The following is a 25,616-nucleotide window of genomic DNA, read 5'->3' as shown; positions in this document are numbered from 1 at the left end:
TAATCAGTGTGGTCCTTATGGCATCTGCAGAGTCGACAAACTGGTAAGATGCGAGTGTTTTAAGGGTTTTGCACCGAAATCACAAAAGGATTGGGACCATCAAGATTGGTCAGATGGATGCAGTAGAGTTACGCCGTTGAATTGTAATAATGGAGATGGTTTTCTTGAGTTTAGAAGGGTGAAGTATCCTGATATGTTGAAGTTTTTCTTAAACACGAGCATGAGCCTCGGTGAATGCCGTGCTCGGTGCTTAAGAAACTGTAATTGCACTGCATATGCTAATCCGTACATAACTAACGAAAGCCATGGATGCTTGTTGTGGTTCGGAGAGCTCGTTGATATTAAAGAAAATCTTGCTGCAGATATTAAGCAAGTCATCTATATTCGATTACCAGCTTCAGAACTAGGTAAGTAATGAGATCTGTTTGTTCTGTAATCCGATTTTCAAAAGTCCTGATTGTTAGTTGGTGTGTTCGTTTTGTAGATGGCAGCACCGATTTAGAGGAGAAGGAGAAGAAAAGTCCTGCAAAGCTAATACTGATATCAATTGCTGCTGGAGTTTTTGTCTCGGGCATTATCAATGGAGGTATGCTTTTCATGACAAGACGAAAGACACTAGGTAACAAAAGCTTTGTACTTTTGCAATAGAATTGAACAAAAATCTACGATTCATGTTAAAAACATGCATTTGACGTAGAGCATGAGACATTATTGCTGTTTTTTTACCCTCACATCAGCAAAAAAGAATGATGGTGATGATCTAGAATTGCCTATATTCAAGCTGGAAACTGTTGTGGCTGCAACAAACAATTTCTCCACAGAAAACATAATTGGAGAAGGAGGATTTGGTTCTGTTTACAGGGTAATGTATTACATTAGAGTAATGTAAACACAAAAAACAACTGTTTGGCGTCTTGACTCGTATTCTACTATGCATAAACAGGGCAATTTGTCAACAGAAGAAGAAATAGCCGTTAAAAGATTGTCAAGATCTTCAAGTCAGGGTATTGAAGAGTTCAAAAATGAAGTACTTTTGATTGCCAAGCTTCAACATAGAAATCTCGTCAGGCTTTTGGGATGTTGCATTGAAGGAGAGGAAAGAATGCTAATCTACGAATACCTACGGAATAAAAGTCTGGACTGTTTTGTTTTCGGTACAGCCTAATATACCCTCATTTAGTTGTTTTTTTCTTGAAAATTCCCCTCAGTTCAGTTCAATCGAATCTGTAAGAGCTTAAATCTCATAAGGTATTCAATCGTGTGCAGATCAAAATCGAGGGAAAATTTTGACATGGCCTAAGAGTTTCGATATTATCATGGGAATCGCAAGGGGACTGTTGTACCTCCACCAGGATTCCAGATTGAAGATTATCCATCGAGATCTCAAAACGAGCAATATTCTACTAGATGCAAATTTAAATCCAAAAATTTCAGATTTTGGCTTAGCAAGAGCCTTTGGAGAAGATCAATCTATTGCTAGAACAAAACGAGTTGTCGGGACCTAGTAAGAGCTCTTTTATCTCAACAAAACATATTATTATTTAAAAATAAAAACGACCCATGTGATTGAACTATTTATGCAGTGGGTATATGGCTCCGGAATACGCAATTGATGGGAAATTCTCGGTGAAGTCTGACGTATTCAGTTTGGGAGTGGTATTGTTAGAGATAGTGAGTGGGAGAAAGAACAAAGGTTTCAACAACTGTCATAACTATTATACCCTGTTGGGACATGTAATATTTTTTCCCATCTACAAATACTAAAAAAATATTATATTTTAGAGACAAATTAAGGGATCGTAATATGTATTAATCTTGACAGGCATTTTTGCTATGGAAAGAGGACAAGACTCTGGAGCTGATGGATGAAATTTTAAACGAAACATTCATCGAATCTCAAGTGAAAAGATGTGTACAAGTTGGACTATTGTGTGTTCAGAAATTTGCAGAAGATAGGCCAGTTATGTCGTCTGTGCTTTTCATGTTGGGAACTGATGGAGCTATTCTGCCCGAGCCGAAAGAGCCTGCATTTTTTTACGAGAGGAGTTCGAGCTCTGTAACAAATGGTACATCTCCACGTATGAAATCAGATAACAACACAATGACCATCACCGATTTGGAGGCAAGATGAGGAAGTTTCAGACATGGTACAAAATTTCTCACTTTGTATCTTTTTAACTCAATAAATGTATATATTTGACAAACCAGCAATGTCTTGTAAATCATTTATAACACCATTTTTTGTCAAAAAAAATGAATATATGTAATTCTAAATGGGTATTTAGAGTCTCGGAATAAATTTGATCAAACAAATGAATTTTCAAAAAAAAGGTCGCATGATCGACACAATGAATTGGGGACTGTAACTAGTTTCTCTTGATGTCTGCAAAAAAAGGGGAACAGAAAAAAAAAATTGTCGAGGTAAACATTTCAAAAAAATTATTTTTATCTATTGTTTTTTCACATGATACATTTAGTTTTGCTTCAAGTTTGTTCACATATCATTTCTTTGGTCTGCTATAATTCGGAGGAAGTTGAATGCATGTAGCTGCGGATACATGAATTATTACGCTTTGACTAACACATTTTATTTTCTGTTCTTGTGTTGACCATGTGCTAGAATTTATGAGTTCATTATTGACAACTTTGAATCTCCAGAACTATTTAATAACAGTCAAAGTCTTCAGTCTTCACACACATATCTTCTTCACACTTTGGAACTCCATATCACAGCACTCAAATTTAAATCTTGATTTCTTTCCAAAGCAGAGTCTATTGATTCAGAAAATGGGGAGTTTCTTGTTCACTCCATTTCTCTGTTTACTACTTTCCATCACCCCTTTGAAGTTCTCTGTTGGAATAGATACACTATTTTCAGATCAAACAATTGTAGTTGGGCAAACATTGATTTCCCAAACCCAAATTTTCGAGTTCGGATTTTTCTCACCAGGAAAGTCCAGATATCATTTCTTAGGGATTTGGTATATAAACACACCAGATATCGTAGTTTGGGTTGCAAATCGAAACACCCCTATAACAGAACCACAAGGAGTACTCGTAACCATAGTTGGTAATCAAACTCTAGTTATACGCAGGGGCGAAACCGTAATCTGGTCTTCATCGAATTCCTCATCGGTGGCATCCAACCCGATTTTACAGCTCTTAGACACTGGAAATTTGGTTATTATCGACAAGGCAAGCGAAATTTGGATATGGCAGAGCTTCGATTACCCAACTGACACATGGTTACCAGGTATGAAAATGGTGAATGACGTGGAAGCTGGTTTGGACAAGTACTTCACATCATGGAAAACTTCAGATGATCCTTCCTCTGGAGATTTTACTTACAGGATCGTAAACCAAGGTTTGCCTGAGACTGTAATCTTCAATGGTACAAGGAAAACTTTTCGAGTAGGAAAGTATAACGGGGTTTACTTCGATGGTGTAATACCCAGTCAAAATCCCATGCACAAACCTGTGCTAGCTTTCAAGGGAGACAAGTTGATATCTGTACTAGGACCATACGGACCAAACGACAACTCGTTTATCTCAAGACTAACACTAGAGACATCCGGTTTGCTCAAGCGCTACACTTTGAATGCGGGAAAGGACAAGTGGAATTCTATGAACGTGATTCCACGAGATTCATGCGATGAATATGGTACGTGTGGTCCTAATGCTATCTGCAGAATCGAGCAACTTGTAATATGCGAGTGTTTTAAAGGGTTTTCGCCGAAATCCGAAAAAGATTGGAATTACGAAGATTGGTCCGGTGGGTGCACTAGGATCAAGCCGTTGAATTGCAAGAGCAATGGAGATGGTTTTCTTGAAGTTAAAAGGGCGAAATATCCGGATATGTTGGATTATTGGTTGAATAGTAGCATGAGCCTCGGTGAATGCAGAGCTCAGTGCTTAAGAAACTGCAATTGCAGTGCGTATGCTAATCCGATCATAACTGATGGAGGGCGTGGATGCTTGATGTGGTTTGGTGACCTAATTGATATCAGAGAACATCCTCCTGTAGGTACGAAGCAAATCATCCACATTCGGTTACCAACTTCGGAACTAGGTAATACTATCAATTGCGTAAATATATACTGGAATATTCTTGAATACAGAATCTGATGTTGGTTTTCTAGATGGTAGCATCGATTTAAAGGAGAAGGAGAATGAAACGCCTATGAAGATAATACTGATATCAATTGCTGCTGGAGCTCTTATCTCCGGCTTTATCAATGGAGCTATACTCTTCATGACAAGGCAAAAGAGACGAGGTAACATAAGTTTTGAACTTGTGCAAATCGAAAAAAATAAATTCTTGTCTTCATGTTTAAAACATGCATTTGACGTAGAGCATGAGACATTGTTGCTGTTTATGTTTTTACCCTCGCAGCTGCCAAAAAGGACGACGGTGATGATCTAGAATTGCCTATACTAAAGTTGGCAACTATTGTGGCTGCAACAAACAATTTCTCCACAGAAAATGTAATTGGAGAAGGAGGGTTTGGTCCTGTTTACAAGGTAAGGTAGTACATCGGAGTAGCTAATTAGATTAAGAAAATAAACTATTTATTTTGGCATTCCGACTCTTACAGCTACCACCATGCATAAACAGGGTAACTTGTCGGTAGAAGAAGAAATAGCAGTTAAAAGGTTGTCAAGATCTTCAAGTCAGGGTCTTGAAGAGTTCAAAAATGAAGTTACATCGATTGCCAAGCTTCAGCATAGAAACCTCGTCAGACTTTTGGGATGCTGCATTGAAGGAGAGGAAAGAATGCTAATCTACGAATACTTGCAGAACAAAAGTCTGGACTATTTTGTTTTCGGTACTGGCTAATATACCCTCATTTAGTTCTTTTGTATGTACTGAATATGCAATAGCTTAAATCTCAAAAGATAATTCAATCATGTGCAGATCGAAATCGAAGGACAGTTTTGACATGGTTTAAGCGGTATGACATTATCATGGGAATTGCAAGAGGAATATTGTACCTCCATCGAGATTCCAGATTAAAGATCGTCCATAGGGATCTCAAAACAAGCAACATTTTACTCGATAGAAACTTAAATCCGAAAATTTCAGATTTCGGATTAGCAAGAATTATCGGAGAAGATCAAAGTGTTGCTAGAACAAAAAGAGTTGTTGGGACATAGTAAGCTTTTCTTCTATACCAACAAATATCTTTTTTTTATTCTTCTTTGATATATTTTATTGACCGTTAATTGTCTGCAGTGGGTATATGGCTCCAGAGTACGCAATCGATGGGAAATTCTCGGTGAAGTCTGATGTGTTCAGCTTTGGGGTGGTATTGTTAGAGATAGTGAGTGGGAAAAAGAATAGGGGTTTTGACTACTCTGATCATTACCATAACCTTTTAGGACATGTAATTTTCTTCTTGCCTACAAATACTAAAAGTAGTGTCCAATTTTCGTGAAAACTAAGGATCTTAATGTGTATTAATCTTGACAGGCATGGTTGCTGTGGAGAGAAAACAAGACTCTGGAGCTCATGGATGAAAGTTTAAACGAGACACTCGATGAATCTCAAGTGAAAAGATGCGTACAAGTTGGGCTTTTGTGTGTTCAGAAATTTGCAGAAGATAGGCCAGTTATGCCAGCTGTGGTTTTCATGTTGGGAACCGATGGAGCTATTCTGCCTGAACCGAAAGAGCCTGCGTTTTTTTACGAGAGAAGTTCGACCTCTGTAACAAGTGGTACATCTCCAAGTACGAAATCTGATAGTAACACAATAACTATTACGGATTTGGAGGCAAGATAGAGGAATTTTCGGACATACAATGCGTGGTTGAGTGATACCACTCCCATTCTTGATGGTGAGAGGTCCGAGGTTCAATCCCAGTGTGTGCGTGTGCGTGGGTATGCGCGCGCGCGCGTGTGTGTGTGTGTAATTCTATGGTTATTTGGAGTCTTATACTAAATTAGTTTTGCTTTAAGTTTGTTCACATACTAAATTATGTAGTCTATAATTTGGAGGAACGTGAATGCATGTAACTACGATTTTATAGATTTCCGAACGACTGGGAAAGTTCTCCAAACATGAGAAATTTCTTCAGTTAATGACTCAAGTTATCGACATGTCCCTGATATTAACATTTAATTCTTGTGTCGACCACGTATAAATGCCCGAGAAACCTAACCACAATTTCGACTTCACAATCAGATTTTTTTTTAAGTACAATCTCACTTTCCGGGAACAAAGTTTGTGGCATAAGACCAAGCGTTGTTGTTAACTGGGTCGGCTAGATGATCCGCAAGATTCTCCAGTGGACCCTTACCCTTATGGCTTGAACAAAGAATCCAAACATTGAGAACATTGCAAGTCTGCCGTTCTTGAGTTCCTTTACCTTGAGCTCTGCAAAAGCTTCCGGGTCCTCAGCAGGACCCAACGGGTCAAAACTACCACCCGGGTACAACGGGTCCACCACTTCACCGAGGGGCCCACCGGCAATACGGTAGCCCTCAACGGCTCCCATCAGAAGAACTTGGGTCGCCCATATCGCCAACATGCTTTGCGCGTGGACCAAACTCGGGTTGCCCAGATAGTCGAGCCCGCCCATACTGAAGATTTGCGACCCGGCTTTGAACCAAACGGTTTTGTGAATGAAGATTGAATTTGAGTAGTGTGATATGAAATTCCATGGTTGAGTGTGAAGAAGAAGATGTATGTAAAGACTTTTGACTGTATTTCTGTTAGTTATTGTGTAAAAGTCTGGTGAATATTAAATAGTTTTTTAAAAATTCAAATCGAGTGACGTGGAACTTTCCGAATCAACGGGTAAAATTCAAGGAATTTAGGATGGTGTAGTAAAAGGCCACTGGTATTTGTTATGTTAGCATCAGAGCAACAACGACGCACAAGGGAAATTTTTTATGGCACTTTGCACTCTCGAAATATTTTATGGCACTTTGCACCATCAAAACATATTTAATCATTCAAAATGCACCATAGTCTATTTTTCCGATTATAAATTTCGATTTAATTTATGATCGTAAACATGGTCTCTATTCAAATGTTTTTTTTTTCCTTCGGGGTACAAAATGCAAATGTATTTTCGAGCGAAAATGACTCAGTTAACAATCAGAAAATAGCTCAATGATGGAAATTCTAGCCGAAAAATAAAGTAGGGTGCACAACTTGAACGATTAAACATGTTTTGAGGGTGTACAATGCCATCAATTATTTCCGGGGTGGCAAAGTGCGAAAATGGTACATTTCGAGAGTGCAACGTGAAATTAAGCCGATTTGGATCTCACCGTCAAGAAGGAGATTGGTACCACTCACACACATTGTTGGTTAATCAAATACATACATACACATTAGTTACGAACCTACGACATATATCGAGTTAAAAGGATACAAGGGGTCATGTCCGAAACTCCTTTATCTCGCCTCCAAATCGGTAATAGTCATTGTGTTATTATCCGATTTCATACTTGGTGATGAAACACTTGTAATAGGGTTCAAACTCCTCTCGTAAAAAAACGCAGGCTCTTTCGGTTCAGGCAGAACAGCTCCATCAGTTCCCAACATGAAAAGCACAGACGACATAACCGGCCTATCTTCTGCAAATTTCTGAACGCACAATAGCCCGACTTGTACGCATCTTTTCACTTGAGATTCGACGAATGTTTCGTTTAAACTTTCATCCATCAGCTCCATAAACTTGTCTTTTTTCCACAACAACCACGCCTGTCAAGATTAATACACATTAAAGATACTTAGTTTTCACTAAAATCGAAAGGTTTTTAGTATTTGTGGCTAGGAAAAAAGCATTACGTGTCCCAAAAGGGTATGACAGTTGTCATGGTTGTTAAAACCTCTGTTCTTTTTCCCACTCACTATCTCTAACAATACAACTCCGAAGCTGAATACATCAGACTTCACCGAGAATTTCCCATCGATTGCGTATTCTGGAGCCATATAACCACTGCATAAATAGTTCCGTCACAAGGGTCGTTTTGGAAAATAATAATGATATGTTTTGTTGAGATAAAAAAGAACTCTTACTATGTACCGACAACTCGTTTTGTTCTAACAATCGATTGGTCTTCTAAAAAAGCCCTTGCTAAGCCGAAGTCTGCAATTTTTGGATTTAGATTTCCATCTAGTAAAATATTGCTCGTTTTAAGATCCCTATGGATGATCTTTAATCTGGAATCCTGATGGAGGTAAAGCAGTCCTCTTGCGATTCCCATGATAATGTCAAAGCGCTTAGGCCATGTTAAAATTGCCCTTCGATTTTGATCTGCACATGATTCAATACCTTATGAGATTTAAGCTCTTTCGGATTTGATTTACGAACAAAAAACAACTAAACGAGAGTATCTTAGCATGTACCGAAAACAAAATAGTTGAGACTTTTATTCCGTAGGTATTCGTAGATTAGCATTCTTTCCTCTCCTTCAATGCAACATCCCAAAAGTTTGACAAGGTTTCTATGCTGAAGTTTGGCAATCGATGTAACTTCGTTTTTGAACTCTTCGAGACCCTGACTTGAAGATCTTGACAACCTTTTAACTGCTATTTCTTCTTCTCCCGATAAATTACCCTGTTTATGCATGGTGGTAGTAGTAAGCTTCGGAATTCCATTTTTTTATTTAATATAATTAGCTTCTCCGATGTACGACCTTACCTTGTAAACAGGACCAAATCCTCCTTCCCCAATTACATTTTCTATGGAGAAGTTGTTCGTTGCAGCCACAATAGTTGCCAACTCGAATATAGGCAATTCTAGATCATCACCATCATTCTTTTTTGCTGTTGCAATGGTAAAAACACAATAATAACGTCTCATGCTCGACACCAAATGCATGTTTATAACATGAATTCAAGATTATTTTTTGTCCGGCAAAAGTACGAAAACTTTTGTTACCTCGTCTTTTTCGTCTTGCCATAAAAAATATAACTACATTGATAAAACCCGAGACAAGAACTCCAGCCGCAATTGATATTACTATTATCTTTGCAGAGATTGTCTTCTTCTCCTCCAAATTTGTGCTAGCCTCTGCAAAACGAACACACAAACTACAAAACGAATTCTGGCAGATACTTACCTATAATCAGGACAAGAAAGAGAATATCAATAATTACCTATCTCTGAAGCTGGTAACCGAATATAGACGATTTGCCTAATATCCGCAGCAAGATTTTCTCTTACATCAACGAGATCCCCGAACCACATCAAACATCCATACCCTTCATTTGTTATGATTGGATTAGCATACGCGGTGCAATTACAGTTTCTTAAGCATCGAGCTCGACATTCACTAAGGCTCATGCTACTATTCAACCAATAATCCAACATATGAGGATATTTTGCCCGTTCAACCTCGAGAAACCCGTCTCCACCCTCGCAATTCAGTTCCCTAATTCTAGTGCATCCACCCGACCAATCTTGACTGTCCCAATCTTTTTGCAATTTCGGTGCGAACCCCTTGAAACACTCGCATATTACCGGTTTCTCGAATTTGCAGATGGCATTAGGACCACACGTACCGTATTCATCGCACGAATCTCGTGGATTTATACGTATCGAATCCCACTTCTCCGTTCTTGAATTCAGAGTATAGCGTTTGATTACACCGGATGACTCTAGTGTTAACCTGTAGTGATTTGAGCAGTGGGTGTTTGCTAGTACGGATACCAACCTTTATTCCTTGAAAGCCACCACGGGTAAGCCTAAGCTATTCGGAAACGGCAGAAGACCATCGAAATTGATCCCATTCCATTTTCCAGTTCGAAACTTTTTCCTCGTGCCCCCGTAAAGCAAAACCATGTCGGACAATCCCTCGTTTTCGATCCTGAAAACAAAATCTCCAGGTGAAGGATCATCCCAATTTCTCCACGATGTCAAGTACTTGTCCAAACCAGCTTCCACGTCATTCACCATCTTCATACCTGGCAGCCACGTGTCGGTCGGGTAATCGAAGCTCTGCCATATCCAAATTCCACTTGCATTGTCGATGATAACCAAATTCCCAGTGTCTAAGAGCTGTAACACCGGAATTGACGCCACCGATGAAGAATTCCCCGACGACCAAATTACGATTTCGCCCCTGCGTATAACTAGGGTTTGATTACCAACTACTGTTAAGACTACTCCTTGTGATTCTGTTATGGGGCTGTTTCGATTCGCAACCCAGACTACGATCTCCGGTGTGCTTTTATACCAAATCCCTAAGAAATAATTGCTGGATTTTCCCGGGGAGAAAAATCCGAGCTCGAAAATTAGGGTTTGTGAAATCAAAGTCTGCCCAACTGCAATCGTTTGATCTGGGAAAAGTGTATCCATTCCAACACAGAATTTCCGTGGCGTGATTGAAAGAAGTAGCAGTAAAGAGAGGAATTGAGTGAAGAAGAAGAAGAAGAAATGCGCCATTTTCGAACCAGATTTCATCTCTGTGGAAATATATTTCGCTAACCACCATTTTTTCTATCTGCTACCATATATTATGAAGAAAAATCAAACATGAAGAAAATGTATCCCAAGTGTGAAACCAGATATGCATGGGTTGAAAATCAGAGAATGGAACTATTTCAATTCCATATTTTAATTTTAATTTGATTTTTTTTCTTCTAATCAAGTATTTTTAAATTGAAATTGAAAACTTGCATACAGAATTTTGGAGGCTCAATTCCATAGAATATTGCTTTTTGGCGGGAATTAAGTTGGCGAAGTAAGCTCCACGGTGACACACGCTTGAAAAATATTAATAGCTCTTTGCACCCCTGGAAATTTTTAATTGCATTATACACCCTCATAAGGTAATAATCATTCACATTGCACCTTATTGATGTTTTCGATTTTTGAAAATAATTTTAAATAGGGTTGGGTCGGTCAAATACCGGCCAAAAAACCAACCCATCCATAAAACCAATTTTGCTCAATTTTGAAAATTATTGTCGACCCAACCTTTTGTGGGTCAGTTGATAGATGACAACTGAATATCTGGTTCCGAAATTGGCCAGTTGATGAGTATATACCGGCACCTGGTTTACTTTAAAAAAAAATTAGTAAAAATATGCACATTCGGCCTAGTGACACTTGTTGTTATCATTTATCAGTTCAAAATAATTCCATAACATGCAAATACTCAGTTTCTGATAAAAGATTTATGTCTAACTTTCTATTCTTGTTGATTTTTTGTTTGATTCCATAGCCACTTAAAAAATTTACACTCTTCATTTTATATTTTCTTAACGAAATTTATTAATATTGTTGGTTGACCGATAAATTATCAGTCAACCGATTTTTGATAATTATGGACCATCAACCGACCTACTATGAATGGGTTGGTAAAACATTTCGACCCAATCCAGTAGATTGGTTGTTGGGTAAAAACCAACTCAATTCCGGTCATAATTTTAACTAGAATTTCCGATTTATTATCAATTCATAACTCCCAAATTCATTTCCAATTAAATTGGAGTTTGAAAACCCTGATCAAAACCCCACATCTCTCATGCAAAATTTTATTTAAAAAATATATAAAAAATCGTGCATATTTCTCATGCAAAATTATTTTGCCAAATTACATATATACTCTCGCATAATCTACGAGGTGAGAAAATTATCTAGGGTTCAGTTTGGGAATAGGGGGTTAACATAATCACCGGACAATCGCCGGAAGAATCGTCGGAAGAAGAAGGCAATCAATGGAGGAGGAAGAGCTGCTAAAGGTGTTGAAGGAAGCAAAACTAAAGCTGGAGGAGAAATACTCTGTTCGGATTTCGTTCTGCGCTCTTCGTCTCGCTATTCACAGCCTTCAATTCTTCGATTCCATTTCCACCAAACTTATCTCCGGTTGGTTATGATTATTTTCAATTTTTTTTATTATTTTTGTTGTTTTTGTATTTTTGATTCGATTTATGTTTCTAGTCATGTTTTATGTTATCAGAATTTGTTTGCTTGAAATTAATTTTAATTTTTTTTTTAGAGGAAGCAGCAACCTCTGAAAAATGTTTGGAAATTTTGGATGGAGCATGCAAATTGGTGGTAAGCAAATTCAGAAACTGTACGAAAAGGCATACCAACTACGGCGAGCCCTTGTCGAATGGCGTAGGGAAAGTTATCCGCCGGAAAAAAATCATCGTAGGTGGATCGTCTGATGTTGGAACATGATTCTGCATCATTATACATAAAACGATTTTTTGAATAGATGGAACGACGTTGTGAATGTGAATTCAATTGTTATGAATGAGAGCCGGTTGAAGGAATTAATTGCTGCACCCTGTAGTGGAGTGGCCGTTGCTCGGTTTCTGGACGATATACGACCCCGGCTAATTGAACTTTTCCAGTCTCTCTTGACAGTCAAGGCTTGTCATGTTGCTGAGGTCTCTCTCTCTCTCTCTCTCTCTCTCTCTCTCTCTCTCTCTCTCTCTCTCTCTCTCTCTCTCTCTCTCTCTCTCTCTCTGTGTGTGTTTAATTCGTTGCAAGTTGTCTAAGATATATAACCTGTGTTTTTCTTAATACGGTTAACTTATCCAATTTTTTTCTTTTCAAGCTCTGCAAAGATTTATAGGGAGCATGACTTTCTATCTTATTGACATTTTTCCCATTTTTATTTATTCTAAGTTTCCGCTCTTGTACATTTGATGTAAGCGGCCCTTTGCGATGTGTAGGTGGCGAGCAGCTTGACGGATGTCCCGTTTACTCACATTCTTTCATATAATACCAATCACAAGGAAAAGGCCATCTGTATGATGAGCAAGAGGCAGGTGAATCAAGAACGGGTGATTAATGAAATCCTCGAAACTTTGGCCTTGCAAGAAAAGATGGCTACTTCGCGCCCGAGGGTTTTTTCTCCTTTTGGGCTTTTCTGGAGCTGGTAAAACCAATTGCCAAGGATTTTGCACAACACTGGTATTGTGACGCTAGTCGACTCGTGGAGATAGATACGTAAGAGTATGAGCTGGAACCAGCAGCTTGTGATTCATCTAAATGGTAGATCATATACTCCTCAAACACAATCTTTTTTTTTTCTTTAATAATTTTTTTTACTCCTTTTGTATCTCTTTTAACGATGTTACGCCGTGTGAACAGATTTAGGACGGAGTTGTTTAATTGGATAGATGAGATGATTATTTTCGATCCACTTTTACCTGAGAATGGAAGAATTCTTCGGTTCAGTAAACGTGATCTACGTTTTTCGCAGCTTATGTTTCATGTATACTGGCATCGCGACAAATGTAAGTTCCTGTGTTTCTTTAATTTTCCCCTTTTTTTGTGTGGTAGCAGTAATTGTAGTATTAAGCTGATGCAATAATATATACCCCTAAAATTTAATGGTTCGTTCAAAATTCTAGAACGGCTCGTTTTTGCGGATGGAGTTCGATAATTCTTGAGGGAGCATTTGTGGAAGACGCCTTACATATTGCACGTTTTTTCCGTGCATTGTGATTTTCAATTTATTAAACGATCAGGAATCACTTTATTTACGTGTAGTTCTCACTGTAGTGAAACCTAATAATATACTCTTATTAGATTGTTCTTAATATAAATCACGAAATACCTATGTTTTTCCCGAATAGTTTTTCTTTTCGACTTTGAGCAAAAAAAAAATCAAAATTGGCCAATACGGAAGCAGGAGCTGGCTAGCAGAACAGCTCTAACTGCGAGTTAAATTGTAATTAGTTAGTTAAATAAGGCTCTAAATTACCAGAATATATTTTGTCTTGCAAAACTGCATTTTTTTTCTATCGACCATCTAACATCGTAAAGCTCATCTCATTTGAAGATGTTGCTGTGTTTGAGCTCGTTGAAGTTTCGATTTTGGACGTATCTCTTCCTGTGAAAAAACCGGGACGCTTTGCTTCAGGCAGGACACATTCGTTGCTCAGCATGAACACTACTGTAGACATGTTTGGCCTATCTTCGGGGCATTCTTGCACGCATAAAAGACCGACTTCGATTGATCGGAGCACTTCTCGTAAATAGCCTGAATTTATGAGGTAAGAATCAACCAATTCGAGTGACCTTTCTTCTCGATGTAGCATCCATGCCTGTTGTATTTACATATATTAGAACAACTATGTTGATTTCGAAATAAAAGATTGTTTTTTCAAGTTTGTCGAGTAATGCCGACAACGTAACTTACATGTCCGAGAAGGTTGAGCCTGTGATCTCTATGAGAAAATCCTCTGTTTCTCTTACCACTAACGATCTCGAGGACCAGAACACCGTAGCTAAAAACATCCGATTTCACTGAGAACACACCGTCAATCGCGTATTCCGGAGACATATAGCCGCTACAAAAAAAAAAGGGTGGTGATGTGTAATGAATTAAGAAAAGTATGTAATAATACTAAAAATGCAAGTGTGAAGAATTGTACGTACTAAGTTCCAACTACTCGGCTTGTGTTGGCTCCTGTCTCGTTTCCTCCAAAAGTTCTAGCAAGTCCAAAGTCCGATATTTTAGGATTCATATCGGAATCTAGTAAGATATTGCTTGCTTTGAGGTCTCTGTGTATAACTCTAAGACGAGAATCTTGATGTAGATACATAAGTCCCCGTGCAATACCGTTAATAATATTGAAGCGCCTAGGCCAATCCAGTAACATGCTTTTCCTCGGATCTTCCCAATAAGTGACAACGTATTTAATTTAGTCTTCATAATTTTTCGGAACGATTAATCGAGTGGGTTAGCGTAATGAGGAATCCTTACCAAATAGTATTAAGTCGAGACTTTTGTTGGTCATGTATTCGTAAACCAACAACTTTTCTTCTCCTTCGATGCAGCATCCGAGAAGCTTAACCAGATTCCGGTGCTGAAGTTTCGCGATGCAGTTGACTTCGTTCTTGAACTCGTGTACTCCTTGAAGTGAAGTTCTCGATAGTCGTTTTACTGCAACTTCCTGTCCATCTTCTAGAAGGCCCTAATATCGAATGTAGCAGTTATTTTCGATAAATATTAAAAATTTATTCTGTTACTTGACATCATATTTCGACATTCTTTTATTCCCATATTCAGAACCTTATATGATGCTGTTGTTTATCGTTTTCGTTTGGAAATGAAGTTCATCAGATGATTTACACGGTATTTGATTGAGGATTAGAGTTGGATAAATTAAAGTATTATGTACCTTAAATTTATAAACCGAATGCGTCTTTACCTTATAAACAGGTCCGAATCCACCCTCTCCGAGCTTATTGCCGATTGAAAAATTCTCAGTAACTTCAATTAGTGTCGGTAAGTCATACTGTGGTATTTCCAGGTCCAAGTTACGACTTATGTAGGGATGATCGTACACATAGTCGAGACTCGCCCTACCTGATAAAGAAGGGATCAAGCATAATATACACGAGCATCGTTTTTTTTAGCGTTCACGTTATAATTCATGTCGTTTACCTGTTTCTTGCAGCTGAAGATCGAGCTTCCTCCATTTCAGACAATAAAGCACCAGGCTCAGGCTTAGCAGAACTATCCCGATTACGAGGGCCAATGTAACTGCAAGTATTGCTCGTTTACTTTCTTCCGAATCTGCAAAATGATTTGTTAGTACATCACGATTTCAAAGGTAATATGCTAATACTGAATTACATTTTGAATAAAAGATCCCGTTTTTTTTTTTTTTTTTGGGAACGAATTCTTACCTAGCTCAGACGAAGCCATCCTTATGTGGATATCTTGTCCTGGAGACAACTCTTTGATGTCGACAAGGTCACCATACCAAAGTAGGCATCCGTTTCCGATTCCGCCCTTGCTTATATCTAGACTTGTATAAGCCATACACGAGCAATTCTTCGAGCACATTAACTTGCATTCGTCAAGATTCATACTCTCGTTATACCACGAAAGCCGAGTATCCGGCAATTTAACTCCCGAATACTTCAAAAACCCGTCTCCCTTCGCACAGTTCAACGACGTGCTTCTAACACACCCATTCGACCAATCCCCTCTTTCCCAACCTTGAGGATCTTTTGGTTTGAATTTCTTCAAACATCCACAAACAGGAGAATTTTCAATATTGCAACTACCATAGGGCCCGCAGTTTTTGTAAAGATCGCAATTATCCGTCGGTGCGGTAAGATAAACGTGCCAATCTTGGGTTCCATCTACCCATATCAACCTCTCGCAAACCCCGTTTTTGTTCAACGTAAACCTCGATATAACCGAGTTGTTGAGTAGCTCGTAGTGGTAGTACACCTCGTGCTCGTTTATGACCACTCCGTACGTATAAATCGAATTCTTACGCAAATTCGGGTTCCCGCTAAAGCCGATGCCATTCCACGGTCCGGTTCTATAAATGACGATTTCGCCCTTTCTAACGATGTCTTGCGGATAGCCAGTCGGATCACAAGTGAATGTATACTCTCCCGTTGCTAAATCGGTATTGCTCTTACGTGACGAAATATGCACTTCTACATTAGTGACAAAGTTTCTACCGATCTTCATTCCCGGTAGTAGAGTGTCGGTCGGATGATCGAAGCTCTGCCAGAGAAAAACCTCGGGATTGTCATCGTCCGCGTCTTTAACTACGAGATTTCCCGAGTCGAGCAACTGCGCGATTGGATTCTGCACGGTTCTCGATGCATTGGTTGACCAAACGGTAGCGTTGGTATTGTTGTTTAGTAGAACCAGAACCCCTGCTTCGATGAGTCTCATCGAACCAGAGGCGTCTGTGAGTGGAGTTTCCGTGTTTGCAACCCACACTACGGTTCGTACGGTTACTACTCTCTTGTACCATATGCCCACGTATCGATTGTTGGAATTTTCCGGGCTGAAAAATCCCAACTCGAAGCTTTCACCGGCCGAAACTATTGTATCGCCGTTGTCGATGAATGTCTGAGAAGTGTTAATCGTATCCGTTGCCGCTTCGTACATTTCACGTCCGGACAATAACGAAGCCGTAATAACTAGTAAACCGATACCGTATCGACGACGTATCGTATACATCGTTGCGGTTCGATATGTCGACTACAACACAAAGAGGAGAAGCTAAACAGATAGCCGGTTGTGAATTTTTATTACAAGTACATATTAATTTTGTTGTCTCTTTCACAAAATGTAGTGATAGAGAATTTGCTATTGCTAGTCCAAAGACGTGCTTTGAAATTTCTAAGGCAATGAGTAGAACAAGACAAGGGTATCCGTTGACCTGGAATATTTAAGTCAAAGTCTTGATGCCACTTAAATTTCCACCAATAAGTGATCCATATTACTTAATTTAGTCGTACTTCGTATTGGTAGGTTTGGGCATGGTCGATAATTTTTTCGGTAATTTTAACTGACCCAGATATAAATGGGTTGGTCAGTGGTTTTCAGTTTACTCCAAAAGTCAGCTTGGTCGGGTAATATCGGCTAGCCGACTTTTTTTAATAATAAAATTTTAATTCTAATTCTTATTTTCTTAACCTTCGAAATAATGTATAAAAGAAGTTCAAACTCGAAACACAAATTTATAGACCTCTATGTTATATTTTTTATTTTATAGTTCTTATTTCATATGCGATAAAGTTGGTCGCCAACCATTATCCGACCCATAATGGTCGGGCCGGTAATAGTTTTCAATATCTATATATATATATATATATTATATATATATATATATATATATATATATATATATATATATATATATATATATATATATATATATATATATATAATTTGTTTTCTCTTATTGCAGTTTGTTTGTCCCAATCGAAAGGAGTAAATTTAAAGAGCTGTGAAGTATTCTGATCTAGAAGGTTTGATTTTAGAAAAGATGTTGACCACATGTAGTGTTGACTTTTGATGATTGTTAAAATAGTATCTGTTGCTTCTTATAAGTGGTGAGGCCTCCATAGATTAAAAATTAATTACATAACACTCCCTAAAGTAGTGATTAAAACTAAGATTTTTTTATTTTTTATTTTTAATTTTTTATTTATTTCTGATTAATACCTCTAAAATTAATGGTTCGTTTAAAATTCTCGAATGGCTCGTTTTTGCGGATGGAGTTCGATAATTCTCGAAGGCGACTGTTCACAGGTTGTTGATGCTCTCACGGCTGGGGATTCTTCGTTATCATCTTTTGGAGCATTTGTGGAAGACGCCTTACGTATTTCTCGTTTTTTCGTGCATTGTGATTTTCAAATGTACTAAATGATCAGGAATCACTTTATTTAACCGTAGTTCTTAAAAAAAAAATAACTAGCATGTCTAAATTACGAATACGGAGCAACAAATTTTGTCTTGCAAACATTTACGTCACTTGGCCTGGATCACGATCAATAACTGCGTTTTGATTCTTCAGAATGTCGAAACGGATCCATATAAAAACGATAGCTCAAAATGAAAACGTGTCGGATCAGACGAGACGCGGATTGAAATCAGGTGTTTTCTGACATTTTTCTATCGACCATCTAACAGTGTAACGGTCATTTTGTTTACCGAGCTCGCTGTGTTTGAGCTTGCCGAAGTTTCGATTTTGGACGTCTCTCTTCCCGTGAAAAAACCGGGATGTTTCGCTTCGGGCAGGACACCTTCATTGCTAAGCATCGATACTACCGTAGACATGTTCGGCCTATCTTCGGGGAGTTCTTGCACGCATAAAAGACCGACTTCGACTGATCGGAGCACTTCTCGTAAATAGCCCGAATTTATGAGGTAAGACTCAACCAATTCGAGTGACCTTTCTTCTCTATTTAGCGTCCATGCCTGTCGAGTAATAACTGACATTAGTAACTTACTACTTTGATTTGAAAATAAACGATTTTTTTTTTTGAAGTTTGTCGAGTAATACCAACATCGTAACTTACATGTCCAAGAAGGTTGAGCCTGTGGTCTCGATGAGAAAATCCTCTGTTTCTTTTACCGCTGACGATCTCAAGAACCAGAACACCGAAGCTAAAAACATCCGATTTCACCGAGAACACACCGTCTATCGCGTATTCCGGAGACATATAACCGCTACCAAAAAAAAAAAACAAAAAAAAAAGAAGGTGGTGATGTGTAATGAATTAAGAAAAGTATGTAACAATACTAAAAATGTAACCGTGAAGAATTGTACGTACTAAGTTCCTACTACTCGGCTTGTGTTGGCTCCCGTCTCGTTTCCTCCAAAAGTTCTAGCAAGTCCAAAGTCCGATATTTTAGGGTTCATATCGGAATCTAGTAAGATATTGCTTGCTTTGAGGTCTCTGTGTATAACTCTTAGTCGGGAATCTTGATGTAGATACATAAGTCCCCGAGCAATGCCGTTAATAATATTGAAGCGTCTCGGCCAATCCAGCAACATGCTTTTCGCCGGATCTTCCAAATAAGTGACAAACATATTTGATGTTAGTTTTTTCTAAATTTTAAATCAAGAGTGACAACGAAAAGTTTCGAACTGTATATTTACGAGGAATCCGTACTGAACAGGATCAAGTCGAGACTTTTGTTGGTCATGTATTCGTAAACCAGCAGCTTTTCTTCTCCGTCGATGCAGCAACCTAGAAGCTTCACCAGATTTCGGTGCTGAAGTTTCGCGATGCAGTTGACTTCGTTCTTGAACTCGTTTGCTCCTTGAAGTGAAGTTCTCGATAGTCGTTTTACCGCAACTTCCTGTCCGTCTTCTAGCAGGCCCTAATATCGAATGTAAATGTGTATTTAAATTTCTTCGAAACGTTAAATTTATAAATTTAATTTGTTCTTTACCTTATAAACAGGTCCAAATCCACCCTCTCCGAGCTTGTTCTCGATTGAGAAATTTTCCGTAACATCAATTAGTGTGGGCAAGTCATACTGTGGTATCTCCAAGTCGTTGTTACGACTTATATCAGGATGATCGTCCACATAATCGAGTCTTGTCCTGCCTGATTAAAAAAATATAGTATAATACATTAAAAGTAGAGAAAATAAACTAAATCGTATCTCTCTTTACCTGTTTCTTGCAGCTGATTATCGAGCTTCTTCCGTTTCCGACAACAAAGCACCAGGCTCAGGCTTAGCAGAACTATCCCGATTACGAGGGCCAATATCGCTGCGAGTATTGCTCGTTTACTTTGTCTTGAAGCTGCAGAATTGTTTCTTAGTATTCCACAATTTCTCGAAAGATCCGTTTTTTTTTTTTCTCGAAAGAATTCTTACCTAACTCAGACGAAGCCACCCGAATGTGGATATCTTGTCCCGGGGACCGGTCTCGTATATCGACAAGGTCACCAAACCAAAGTAGGCATCCACTTCCGATTCCGCCCCTGCTTATATCGAGACTCGTATAAGCCATGCACGAGCAATTCTTCGAGCACAACAACTTGCATTCTTCAAGATTCATACTCTCGTTATACCACGAAAAATTCCGAGTGTCCGGCAATTTCACGCCCGAATACATCAAAAACCCGTCCCCCTTGGCACAATTCAACGACGTGCTTCTGACGCATCCGTTCGACCAATCCCCTTTCTCCATCCTTGAGGATCTTTCGGTTTGAATTTCTTCAAACACCCGCAAACCGGAGAATGCTCGACGTTACAACCATCGTAGGGCCCGCAGTTTTCGTAATGATCACAGTTATCCGTCGGCACGGTAAGGTAAACGGCCCACTCTTGTTTCCCGTCGACCCACGTCGACCTCTGACAAAGCCCGTTTTCGTTCAACGTAAACCTCGATATCACCGAGTTGTTGATCAGCTCGTAGTGGTAGTACACCTCGTTCTTGCTTATGACCAATCCGTACGTGAAAATCGGATCCTTACGCAAATTCGGATTCCCGCTAAAGCCGATGCCATCCCACGGTCCGGTTCTGTAAATGACGCTTTCGCCCTTTTTAAGGATGTTTTGCGGATAGCCAGTCGGATCGCAGTGAAATGTATACTCGCCTTTTGCGGGATCGCTAATGCTCTTTTGTGACGACATGTATACTTCCAAACCAGTGACGAAGTTCTTGCCGAGCTTCATACCTGGTAAAAGAGTGTCGGTCGGATGATCGAAACTCTGCCAAAGAAAACTCTCGGGATCATCGTTCGCGTCTTTGATTATATTACGAGATTCCCCGAGTCGAGTAACTGCACAATGGGATTCTGCACGGTTCTCGACGTATTAGTAGACCAAATAGTACCGTTAGTATCATTTACAAGAACTAGAATCCCTGGTTCTACGACTTTCATCGTACCTGATGTATTCGTGAGTGGAATTTCTCTGTTGGCTACCCACACTACAGTGTGTACAGTTACTTTCTTGTACCATATGCCCACGTATCGATTATCGGAATTCGCGGGGTGGAAAAATCCCAACTCGAAGCTTCCACCGGCCGAAATCAGCGTCTCGCCGTTATCTCGAAATACCCGAGAAGTGTTTATTGTATCTGTTGCTGCTTCGTACATTTCATGACTGGACAATAAAGACGCTGTAATAATCAGAAAACCAATACCGTATTCACGAAGTATGGTATACATGGTTGTGATACAGAAAAAGAAGAAGCTAAACATATAGCCAGTTGTGATTTTTATTAGCAAGTACTTATAATATATTGTTGTCTCTTTCTTACTGTGGTCCCCAAAATGAGGTGCATGTTTGTAGTTTTGTTGACTATCGGTATATAATTGTGATGAAAGAAAACCCGTCTTTGCCAATCTGCTAACGTGTTTATTGAAATTTCTTTGTGGCGTGTAATACGGTTCTGTCGTTTTTTATTACGATGGAGACAGTTTGAAAAGGATTTCAAGAACGAGGCGATGGTATTGACCTGTAATATCTAAGTCACAGTGTCTGGATCTTTTTACGAAGTTACGCCGTGCTTTGGCTAAGGCTTTGTTTGTGGAGTGAAATTCGGTATTGACTTCGACTCAAAATTTTATATAACTACGTAGTTGAATTGGTTCGATTAAAACTGTTCAAGGTGCAGAAGATTTAAGTGTCGGAATAGAAGAGACGCGAAACGGAAATTACGGTTGTCATAACATTTTTTTTTCTATCGACCGTCTAACAGCGTGATTGTGATTTCATTTACGGAGGTTGCTGTGGTTGCCGTGTTTGAGCTCGTTGAAGTTTCGACTATCGACATCTCTCTTCCCGTGAAAAAACCGGGATGTTTGGCTTCAGGCAGGACGCCTTCATTGCTCAGCATCGATACTACCGTAGACATGTTCGGCCTATCTTCGGGGGATTCTTGCACGCACAAAAGACCGACTTCGATTGATCTAATCACTTCTCGTAAATATCCTGAATTTACGAGGTAAGACGAACCAGCCAATTCCACTGTCCTTTCTTCCCTGTGTAGCATCCACGCCTGTCGTGTAATAACCGACATTAGTAACCGACTACTTTGATTTGAAAATAACCGATTGTTTTTTTTTTTTTTCAAGTTTGTCGAGTAATACCGACAATTTAACTTACGTGCCCGAGAAGGTTGAGCCGGTGATCTCGATGAGAAAATCCTCTATTTCTCTTACCGCTGACGATCTCGAGAACCAGAACGCCGAAGCTAAAAACATCCGATTTCACCGAGAACACACCGTCGATCGCGTATTCCGGAGACATATAGCCGCTAAAAAAAAAAAAAAAAAAGGGTGACGCGTAATGAATTAAGAAAAGTATGTAATAATACTAAAAATGTACGCGTGAAGAATTGTACGTACTAAGTTCCAACTACACGGCTTGTGTTGGCTCCCGTCTCGTTTCCTCCAAAAGTTCTAGCAAGTCCAAAGTCCGATATTTTAGGGTTCATATCGGAATCAAGTAAGATATTGCTTGCTTTGAGGTCTCTGTGTACAACTCGTAGTCGGGAATCTTGATGTAGATACATTAATCCCCGAGCAATGCCGTTTATAATGTTGAATCTCATAGGCCAATCCAGTAGTTTGCTTTTCGTCGGATCTTCAAATAACCGACAACGAATTTTTTTGAACTATATAGATATGGAATTCATACACCTTATTAAAGTGCGATAATCGAGTAGGTGAGGAATACTTACGGAAAAGTATCAAGTCGAGACTTTTGTTGGTCAAGTATTCGTAAACGAGAATCTTTTCTTCGCCTTCGATGCAGCATCCTAGAAGCTTCACTAGGTTACGATGCTGAAGCTTTGCGATGCAGTTGACTTCATTCTTCAACTCGTTTACTCCTTGAACGGAAGTTTTCGATAGTCGTTTTACGGCAACTTCCTGTCCATCTTCTAGAAGCCCCTAGTATCGAATTTTACGTGTATGTAACATGTGTTTTTCAATGTAAATATGTTAAATTTTTTAAATATATTTTACCTTATAAACAGGTCCGAATCCACCCTCTCCGAGCTTATTGCCGATTGAAAAATTATCGGTAACTTCAATTAGTGTCGGTAAGTTATACTGCGGTATTTCGAGGTCCAAGTTACGACTTACGTCGGGACGATCGTCCACGTAGTCGAGCCTCGCGTTGCCTGATAAAGAAGATATATTATAATAATAAATTATAGTAGTTAGCTCACACAAATATAACTCGTACCCGTTTTTTGCAGCTGACGATCGAGTTTCTTCCGTTTCCGACAATAAATCACCAGGCTGAGGCTTAGCAGAACCACCGCAATTACGAGGCTCGATACCACTGCAAGTATTTCTCGTTTGCTTTCTCCCGATTCTGCGAAATTTATTTAACTGCATTCTTACTTTTCCGTGTTCGATCGAAAAACGAAAAAAAAAAAAAAAAAAACGGAACAATCGTAGTACCTAATTCAGACGAAGCCATCCTTACGTGGATATCTTGTCCCGGAGAGAGCTCTCTGATGTCGACAAGGTCGCCAAACCAAAGTAGGCATCCGTTTCCGATTCGGCCCCTGCTTATATCGAGACTCGTATAAGCCATACACGAGCAATTCTTCGAGCACAACAACTTGCATTCGTCAAGATTCATGCTCTCGTTATACCACGTAAAATTCCGAGTATCCGGCAGTTTCACGCCCGAATACTTCAAAAACCCGTCTCCCTTCGCGCAATTCAACGGCGCGCTTCTAACGCACCCGTTCGACCAATCCCCCCTTTTCCAGCCTTGAGGATCCTTTGGTTTGAATTTCTCCAAACACCCGCAAACAGGGGAATGCTCGACATTGCAACTACCGTAGGGCCCACAGTTTTCGTAAAGATCGCAATTATCCGTCGGTGCGGTAAGATAAACTCGCCAGCCTTGAGTTCCATCTACCCATGTCCACCTCTCACAAACCCCGTTTTCGTTCAATGTCAACCTCGATATAACCGAGTTGTTGAGTAGCTCGTAGTGATAGTATACCTCATTCTTGTTTATGACCATTCCGTACGTGTAAATAGAATTCTTACGCAAATTCGGAGTCCCGCTAAACCCGATCCCATTCCACGGCCCTGTTCTGTAAGTGACCGTTTCGCCCTTTTTAAGGATGTTCTGTGGATAGCCGGTGGGGTCACAGTTGTACGTATACTCTCCCGTCGCTAAATCGGTATCGCTCTTTCGCGACGAAATGTGGACTTGTACATTAGTGACGAAGTTCTTGCCGAGCTTCATGCCAGGTAGTAGAGTGTCGGTCGGATGATCGAAGCTCTGCCAGAGAAATATCTCGGGATTCTCCTCGTCCGCGTCTTTAACCACGAGGTTGCCCGAGTCGAGTAACTGCGCGATTGGATTCTGCACGGTCCTCGATGCGTTGGTTGACCAAACGGTGGCGTTGGTATTGTTGTTTAGTAGAACCAGAATCCCGGGTTCGATGAGGCTCATCGAACCGGAAGATGTGTTTGTGAGCGGAGTTTCGGTGTTGGCTATCCACACTACAGTTCGTACGGTTACGACTCTCTTATACCATATGCCCACGTATCGGTTATCGGAATTTTCCGGGCTGAAAAATCCCAGCTCGAAGCTTCCTCCGGACGAAACTATCGTGTCGCCGTTGTCGATGAATGTCTGAGAAGTGTTTATCGTATCCGTAGCTGCTTCGGATATTCCGTGACCGGAAAATAAGAAAACTGTAATAATAATAATTAGGTACGCGAATGCTGTACTACTACTACTACTATTACTACTATTACTACTATTCATGGTTCTGGTTCGATACTTGGAGTAGTATACGGAGAGACGAGAAGCTAAAAACGTATAGGGAAAGTGCGATATTTATTAGCAAGTTCTTACGAATTTTTTTCGTCGTTTTTTTCGTTATGGTGGTCCTTAGATGGGTTTACGTAGTTGTAGTTTCTTGACTATGTGTGTGTGTGTGGGGTTAGTAGCAGTGTAGCAGATTTCTAAATTTGTGTCTTTTTTCGTATAGTTGAGGCAGTTTGAAAAGGATTTCGAGAACGAGACAATAACTATTGACCCGATTTTGTCTCTCTCTTAAGTCATCGTCGACATCTGTTCGGGACAAAACCGGTGCTATATCCGTCGAATGCGAGTCATTGGTATTTTTTTCTGTAAGGCTACTGAATTTTGTTATTGTATTTTTTTTGAGATAAAAAGTGATAAGTGTTGTAGTTAGTGTAAAGAGTTTCAATTAGCTTATGAATTGCAATATACCTTAAATAACAAAACATTGAACATATTTTATAGTACTAAAGGGTAAACAACACTTTGCCATGTGATCTTCGGCTCGTTTTGCGCTTTGCTGCCTTAATAAAAAGATGTTGCACGACGACATCTGAACTCGATTTCAGCCATAGATGAATTGAAGGAGAACAAATTGAGTTCAAGATTTAATTAATGGT

General features: G+C 39.4%; 7 protein-coding genes, 1 long non-coding RNA gene and 1 pseudogene across 10 annotated transcripts; 3 read left to right on the top strand and 6 right to left on the bottom strand.

Moving 5' to 3' along the window:
- LOC148768742 (G-type lectin S-receptor-like serine/threonine-protein kinase SD1-1) lies at positions 1-2,131 on the top strand. The gene is made up of 7 exons (XM_088822257.1): positions 1-407; positions 485-619; positions 738-862; positions 944-1,154; positions 1,267-1,504; positions 1,584-1,734; positions 1,823-2,131. Exons 1-7 carry the CDS (start codon positions 194-196, stop codon positions 2,129-2,131), a joined length of 1,383 nt encoding a protein of 460 aa, XP_088678383.1. The 5' UTR covers positions 1-193.
- Positions 2,016-6,115, top strand: LOC148768741 (G-type lectin S-receptor-like serine/threonine-protein kinase At4g27290). 2 transcript variants are annotated; one of them, XM_088822240.1, is made up of 8 exons: positions 2,016-2,147; positions 3,096-4,069; positions 4,140-4,274; positions 4,394-4,521; positions 4,616-4,826; positions 4,916-5,153; positions 5,234-5,384; positions 5,471-6,115. In XM_088822240.1, exons 1-8 carry the CDS (start codon positions 2,128-2,130, stop codon positions 5,777-5,779), a joined length of 2,166 nt encoding a protein of 721 aa, XP_088678366.1. In that variant the 5' UTR covers positions 2,016-2,127; the 3' UTR covers positions 5,780-6,115. The 2 variants fall into 2 exon arrangements, with proteins under 2 accessions (XP_088678366.1, XP_088678365.1); XM_088822239.1 differs by lacking the exon at positions 2,016-2,147 and having other exon boundaries at positions 2,498-4,069.
- A 145-nt stretch (positions 6,116-6,260) lies between these two features.
- LOC148768740 (chlorophyll a-b binding protein AB80, chloroplastic-like) lies at positions 6,261-6,578 on the bottom strand. Its single transcript, XM_088821333.1, has one exon. The coding sequence runs from the start codon at positions 6,576-6,578 to the stop codon at positions 6,261-6,263; it is 318 nt and encodes a 105-aa protein (XP_088677459.1).
- A 578-nt stretch (positions 6,579-7,156) lies between these two features.
- On the bottom strand, positions 7,157-10,577 carry LOC105961848 (G-type lectin S-receptor-like serine/threonine-protein kinase At4g27290). Its single transcript, XM_088822241.1, is given in 6 exon segments — positions 7,157-7,949; positions 8,030-8,267; positions 8,360-8,570; positions 8,655-8,779; positions 8,895-9,026; positions 9,113-10,577. Coding segments are annotated over 6 exon segments (2,559 nt in total). The 5' UTR covers positions 10,419-10,577; the 3' UTR covers positions 7,157-7,402.
- A 2,250-nt stretch (positions 10,578-12,827) lies between these two features.
- On the top strand, positions 12,828-18,873 carry LOC148768739 (uncharacterized). Its single transcript, XR_016033250.1, has 5 exons — positions 12,828-13,210; positions 13,786-13,972; positions 15,383-15,538; positions 17,651-18,612; positions 18,734-18,873. It is a non-coding gene; the product is annotated as an uncharacterized LOC148768739 (long non-coding RNA).
- Positions 13,539-17,062, bottom strand: LOC105961849 (G-type lectin S-receptor-like serine/threonine-protein kinase At4g27290). The gene is made up of 7 exons (XM_088822247.1): positions 15,615-17,062; positions 15,370-15,501; positions 15,134-15,291; positions 14,686-14,896; positions 14,358-14,595; positions 14,119-14,269; positions 13,539-14,023 (listed from the first exon to the last, which is right to left on the bottom strand). The coding sequence occupies exons 1-7, from the start codon at positions 16,915-16,917 to the stop codon at positions 13,718-13,720; spliced, it is 2,499 nt and encodes an 832-aa protein (XP_088678373.1). The 5' UTR covers positions 16,918-17,062; the 3' UTR covers positions 13,539-13,717.
- LOC105961988 (G-type lectin S-receptor-like serine/threonine-protein kinase SD1-1) lies at positions 18,093-19,243 on the bottom strand. Its single transcript, XM_088822258.1, has 3 exons — positions 19,020-19,243; positions 18,765-18,915; positions 18,093-18,663 (listed from the first exon to the last, which is right to left on the bottom strand). The coding sequence occupies exons 1-3, from the start codon at positions 19,241-19,243 to the stop codon at positions 18,358-18,360; spliced, it is 681 nt and encodes a 226-aa protein (XP_088678384.1). The 3' UTR covers positions 18,093-18,357.
- LOC148768738 (G-type lectin S-receptor-like serine/threonine-protein kinase At4g27290) lies at positions 19,126-21,464 on the bottom strand (annotated as a pseudogene). The gene is made up of 5 exons (XR_016033246.1): positions 20,077-21,464; positions 19,871-20,002; positions 19,645-19,802; positions 19,349-19,572; positions 19,126-19,257 (listed from the first exon to the last, which is right to left on the bottom strand). The product of XR_016033246.1 is annotated as a G-type lectin S-receptor-like serine/threonine-protein kinase At4g27290 (transcript).
- A 309-nt stretch (positions 21,465-21,773) lies between these two features.
- Positions 21,774-25,058, bottom strand: LOC105961850 (G-type lectin S-receptor-like serine/threonine-protein kinase At4g27290). The gene is made up of 7 exons (XM_088822242.1): positions 23,625-25,058; positions 23,404-23,535; positions 23,181-23,338; positions 22,895-23,105; positions 22,560-22,797; positions 22,318-22,468; positions 21,774-22,210 (listed from the first exon to the last, which is right to left on the bottom strand). The coding sequence occupies exons 1-7, from the start codon at positions 24,955-24,957 to the stop codon at positions 21,893-21,895; spliced, it is 2,541 nt and encodes an 846-aa protein (XP_088678368.1). The 5' UTR covers positions 24,958-25,058; the 3' UTR covers positions 21,774-21,892.
- Positions 25,059-25,616: the final 558 nt, after the last annotated feature.

Source organism: Erythranthe guttata, chromosome 8 (assembly GCF_056151865.1).
Source record: "Erythranthe guttata isolate IM_541 chromosome 8, IM_541, whole genome shotgun sequence".
NCBI lineage: Eukaryota > Viridiplantae > Streptophyta > Magnoliopsida > Lamiales > Phrymaceae > Erythranthe > Erythranthe guttata.
The sequence above is the reverse complement of the archived record's forward strand: the minus strand, read 5'-3'. Positions and strand labels throughout refer to the sequence as shown.